Source organism: Syzygium oleosum, unplaced genomic scaffold (assembly GCF_021117445.2).
Source record: "Syzygium oleosum isolate NSW1041296 unplaced genomic scaffold, Sole_v2.1 Sole_v2.08, whole genome shotgun sequence".
NCBI classification, from domain to species: Eukaryota; Viridiplantae; Streptophyta; class Magnoliopsida; order Myrtales; family Myrtaceae; genus Syzygium; species Syzygium oleosum.
The window spans coordinates 661,764-667,365 of NW_026607492.1; the positions used below are offsets into that span (position 1 = coordinate 661,764).

Sequence of the window (5,602 nt, forward strand, 5' to 3'; positions counted from 1 at the left end):
TTTTTAAATTTGGGAACTATATAAATATGACAATGTTTGAACAATCAAAGATTAATGAAGATCAAATCCAAATCACGCTGATGAAAATAGAATCCTACAAATAAATGAGCCTCCTGACAATTACCAAGTGAACATATGAGGAATCTCACTATTCAAACCTCTCGGGTCTATATATACCATTATACCCATCCAAATCCATTTTACATTCGCTCAGTATATTACAGGGTGAAATGTATTACTGAAGTCACAGAAAATGAAATATTAAGCTCTAATTGGGTTATTTGATATCCCCATCAAGTTCACTGGGTTATTTCACATGTCCATAGTAATACACAGGTCAAGCATGAGAGTGATTTTCATACAAAAGAAGCATCCGTAATTAGAGACAGCCTTTGCGGTGCCGTTATGTTGCTGCATTTTTATGTCTCGTCATCCCTTCTGATTGGGGTCAGATCATCTTTATCAGGTCAGCGCTGGCATGTACACCCACCATGAAATTGCTGCCAGATCAATGGATGACTCGTGAGATCTATGATGACATCACTGGTCGGATCATTTCCGGATTGCGATGCCAGAACTAGGGAGGATCAGCTTGGCATCAATCGTAGGACTAGTATGCCACTCCCAACACATAATCCTGCACAGAATCATCTGTGAGACTAAGATGGCAAGAGACCGGGATCTCTGATATTTGCACCAGATTGATGGTGGTAAATATAGTTTACATGCCATTCAACTGCAAAAATACAATTAAGAAATGAAAAGATGACTAAATGAACCTTTGGCATTTGACATTCAGACTCTGCATGAACAGGAATTCAATAGTCAATGCAATACATCAGGCTACGCATCAAGCATTCATTTTGTCCTAGCTCCACATCGGAGCCCATCGGATGTCATGACACGAATATTCTGCTCCTGCAAGTTAACATTCATCAAATGCTGCTAGTAAACTCCCCCATATTAGAGCTCCAGGGAAGAGATTGGATGTTTGATAATAATGTAAGTCCTAAGAGGTTTCACACAAAGGTTCTCTAATATTTAGTATAGTGAAAATAGTAAATCTCTACAAATACAATGATCACAAACTACTGAAAAGCAAGATCCACATATCTGGACATCTAGAAAGGAGTAACCCAACAAAAGTCAGGGATCTTAATTACACCATACAATCGCTCCTTTAGATCTGACAAATCAAACAACCAACGAATATTAAGAAAACAAAGACAAGGAAAAAATGAATTTTAAGATACCTGCATGCATCAAAAGGAGCCTCGACCCTTCTAATCTATTTGCTTCTGTGATATCTAAAAACTGAGAGAAGAGAACTCAGAAAGTTGTCGCAGGATGTTTGTGAGAGAGTGAGTTACTGAGCTGCCAAGCATCTCAACAATAATTGTTTCTTCTCTCTTCAAAATCCTATATGGTGCGGAGGAACAATCAAACAAATTCCTAATCTGCACGAAAGAAAAGCACGATTTAAGATACTGAAAACATATACAGCATGAATTTCAACTTGAAGCCAGAGAGAAATTTCTTCAATCAATATACTTGTACAGCTAGATTTTTACGTCCAAATAACTGTCTAAGATACATTGAGTTTTGATTATGGAAAGCAACCGATGAAGTTGACATTACCATCTCAAAAATCCAGGTAATCATTTTTCTTTTGCTGCAGACTTGGTATACTGCCCTGACCCCAGCCTTTCTGTATATGCTTGAGAGTTCTGGAGACAGTCCTGCTGCCATCATCTCTGTTCAAGAGCAAAGGTAAGCCATAGGAATGGCCATAAAAATTTAGAACTAAATGCATCCCAACAGGCGGCCACATACAACTTTCATTCAATGAGGAAAAACAGAGCATGTAAACTTTCGTGATAACACTACTTAGTGCAAATTTGCAGCCATATGGGTTGCAACTTGCAATTCAGTACTCAACATATAATTAATCCAATAACTTCTCTAACACCATCCATACTTGCCACAATGGCTAGTCTGCAAACACATCACACTGCATATATTTAGTGCAAGAAAGAATGATATACAACCATAATTCAGCACAAAACAGTGTGCCATTTATCGAAGAAGGCGCTAAACTGTTTCTATTGTTAGTGGACAATTAAGTTAAATCAAGGACTGTAGAGATTTAATATAAGCAGTCAGGTGGCATACTGACACCCAAAAAGGGAGAACAGAAAGACAAAGTGAGATATTGCATATCACTTAATATGTACCTTTGCACTATGCTTTGCCAATTGTATTCATTATAGATATCTGGTCTTCCGTGGATGGTTTTCTCCTTACTTGCTGCTACCTTCTCATATGACACTATGTCCATCATCCTCTCTGCAAGTTGATCGGCCTCCTTTTTATTTCCTTTATGCCTTAATCCGTCAATTACTGGCATGAATGATGCAGGGTCAATTCCATATCCACTATCAATCATCCTATTAAGAATGCCACTGGCATTGTCTATCTTCCCTTCATTACAAAGGATGTTGATGAGATGATTAGAGAGAAAATCTCCCAGATCAAAATGTCTGTTGATTGCAGCTTTGAACAACTCTTCAGCTGCGTCAATTTCCTTTCCGGTGAGCAACTCGTTGAACAATAAGCTGTAGAGGGGTTCCTTATGGCCACATATATTAAGAGCTATTTCAAACATCTCCTGGGCCAGTCCAAAGTTGCCAGCCTTGCAGAAAGCTCTGATGAGTATTTTAAAAGTAGTAATATTAGGAAATACTCCCTTCTCAATCAGCTCATCTAGAATAGCAGGGGCATCATTAATTCTCCCACCTTCACACAGGCATCTGATGAAATTATTGTAAGTACAGACATTAGGAGGTATTCCTCTTTCTTTCATTTCATCAAGAAGTCCATATATCTCAAATATCTGGTTCTTTCTTCCTAAGCCCAAAATCAATGAATTATATGTTTGTAGCCTCCTGCTGCAACCTTTTTTCTCCATGTCCTTGAGAACTCGAAATGCGGACGATAATTTTCCCTCTTTACAGAGAGCGTACACAAAGGCATCGTATATAACAGAATCAGGACGTATTTTTCTACTCATCATCTCAGCAAACATCTTCTTAGCTTCTTCTATCCTACCGGCCTTGCATAAACCACTAATCACAGTCGAGTAAGAGATTAGATCTGGGTAACATTTGTTGCAATCATTGGCATTGTCAACTAAGCCAATAAATGAATTCCCCAGATTTCCAAGAGCAGCACTTCCGTGACTCCACATCCCACTCACTATCTCCATTGCCTTATCCAACTCACCTCTGAGACATAATCCATGTATTACAATATTACAGGTGACAGTATCTAAGCCATAACCTCTCTCATTCATCTTCTGCAGTAACTTTTCAGCCTCTGATATCTTACCCTCTTTCCAGAGGCTATGTAGCAAGAAATTAGAAGTGTGATTGTTTGGGAAACAGCCACTCTTCATCATCTCCTGCAGAATATTCCTCGCTTCCAGCATCTTCCCTTTGCCGCAGTATCCCTGGGCTAAAGTGCTATAAGTGATTGTATCTGGGGAGACACCGGAACTTTTCATTGAACGCATCACTGTCCTTGCGTCAGACAACATCCCATTCTTGCACAGCCCATCAATCACAATATTGTACGTGTAAATACTGGGTTCAACACCACTTTCAATCATCTCATTTATTATTGATTGTGACTCTAAGAGGTTCCCCTTCCTAATCAAACCTAACAACCAGATATTGTAGCTCTCCAATTTCATCAACTCACCCTTTCTCTTCATTGTATCACCCAGAGTTTTGGCTTCCTCCCACATCCCTTCCTTGCAAAATCCTTCAAGCATTAGATTGTACGTTACAGTGTTTGGCTCAGGGAGGCCCAACTCTCGATCTGATAACATATCTCTAAAAATTCTAGAAGCTTCTAATACTTTACCGGCAGCACAAAGAGCAGATATCTGGGAATTGAAGGTAACAATATCCGGAGACAAGTCATCTCCTCTCATCCTCTCTACCAATTTTTCGGCTTCATCAGTCATACCTTCCCTACAAAAGCTAGAAATCAAAGTATTGTACACTACATTATTCGGCGTAATCCCCGAGCTCTTCATCTCATTCAAAAGCTCCAACCCCTGGCCACAGAGTCGAGCTCTACAATACCCACGAACCAAAATTCCAAAACTATACTCATTAGGCCGACACCCTTTCTTAGGCATTTTCTCAAACAAGTTCCGGGCATCATTCAAACGGCCCACCTCACAAAGCGCGCCGATCAAGAGATTAAACGTGTAAGTCTCGGGGCTCAACCCCGCAACAACCATATCCTGGTACAGCCACAACACATCATCCACATCGTTCTCCCTCAGGCAGGCCTGTATAAGCAGATTGTACACGAAAACCGAAGGCGGGTGATCAGGGAAACAAGAACGGAGAGACTTGAACTGCGAGACGGCGGCCGCGAGGAGACCCGAACGGGCCAGCAATTTCACGAGGGAGACGAGGGAAGAGGGGCGGGTCTCGGCGGGGCACGAGGAGAGGACGAGGCTCCGGAGGCCGTCGATCTCGGGGAGCATCTTGGCGCGGACCAAGATGCGGGCGATGATGGGCAGGGAGCGAGCGACGCATTGGGCGTGAGCGGCGGAGGGAGGGGAGGAGAGGATGCGCTTGAAGAGCTGCCATGCGAGCTTCGGATTGTCGGCGTTCTTGAAGAGTGCTTTGGCGAGTTTGGCGGTTTGGTCCATTCAACTGCCAAACTGTCTGTCCGTCGCCCAAGTTCTGGTTTTTTGTTTTTCCGTTGGTTTTCTTCAGCTTTGATCTCTCTCTGTCTCTCTCTGTCTCTCTCTCAATAATTATAACATAAAATATTAGTAATTAGGGAAAGGAATTTTTCATATTTGACAAGTGAGTATAAAGCTATAAACTGGTCATTTTTTCCTAAAGGTTTCCATGTATTTACCATTTACTAACTTTCGAAATTGATAAAAGGGTCATTTTTAATGGGCCGGTAGCTAGTAAAAATGAAAATTGCCGATGTAACATGTTGATTGTTCCTAAGATCTGAACTGATACGATTCGATGATGAAAATCAATTCATTAAAACCGTATGATACCTAATAGGCTAATACCTATGGATTCAAACTCTTTTAATGGTTAGGATACGATTAAGTCACCCAATAAACAAGTTTTCTTTCTTGTTATTCCCCAAACAAATAACCGGGGCATTTTGCGATGTCCATGTAAAATTAAGTTCGAAGCTTTCAAGTGTTGGCTACACCAAAACGCAGTCTTTAATAATTTAACCCAATGATTTTTGGAGGTTTAGTACAATGAGGTACAATAAACCAGAGTCAATCAAAATCGGTACGAAAGTCACGGAGCTGGATGTAATGGCGGAAAATTATAGTTACCAGATTAGTTTCTGTTCAAAAGTGTGTTCTATTTACAGACTTTGGCAAAATAAAATCGACTAGGCTAAATCATATGCAAGATGTAAACACGTTTTATTATATCATCATCGATTGATGATATGATATGACATCCACAATCCAAATTCGTCACTGGTAATACTGAATCTCGAAAAAAAAAAAAAAAAAAAAAAAAATAAACTGTCCAAA

The 5,602-nt window shown here is 40.3% G+C and overlaps 1 protein-coding gene across 1 annotated transcript; it reads right to left on the reverse strand.

The window, feature by feature from the left end:
* Positions 1 to 4,790, reverse strand: LOC115672610 (pentatricopeptide repeat-containing protein At2g17140). The gene is given in 6 exon segments (XM_030594460.2): positions 1 to 637; positions 780 to 918; positions 1,254 to 1,457; positions 1,639 to 1,665; positions 1,667 to 1,754; positions 2,235 to 4,790. Coding segments are annotated over 4 exon segments (2,760 nt in total). The 5' UTR covers positions 4,730 to 4,790; the 3' UTR covers positions 1 to 637; positions 780 to 918; positions 1,254 to 1,307.
* Positions 4,791 to 5,602: the final 812 nt, after the last annotated feature.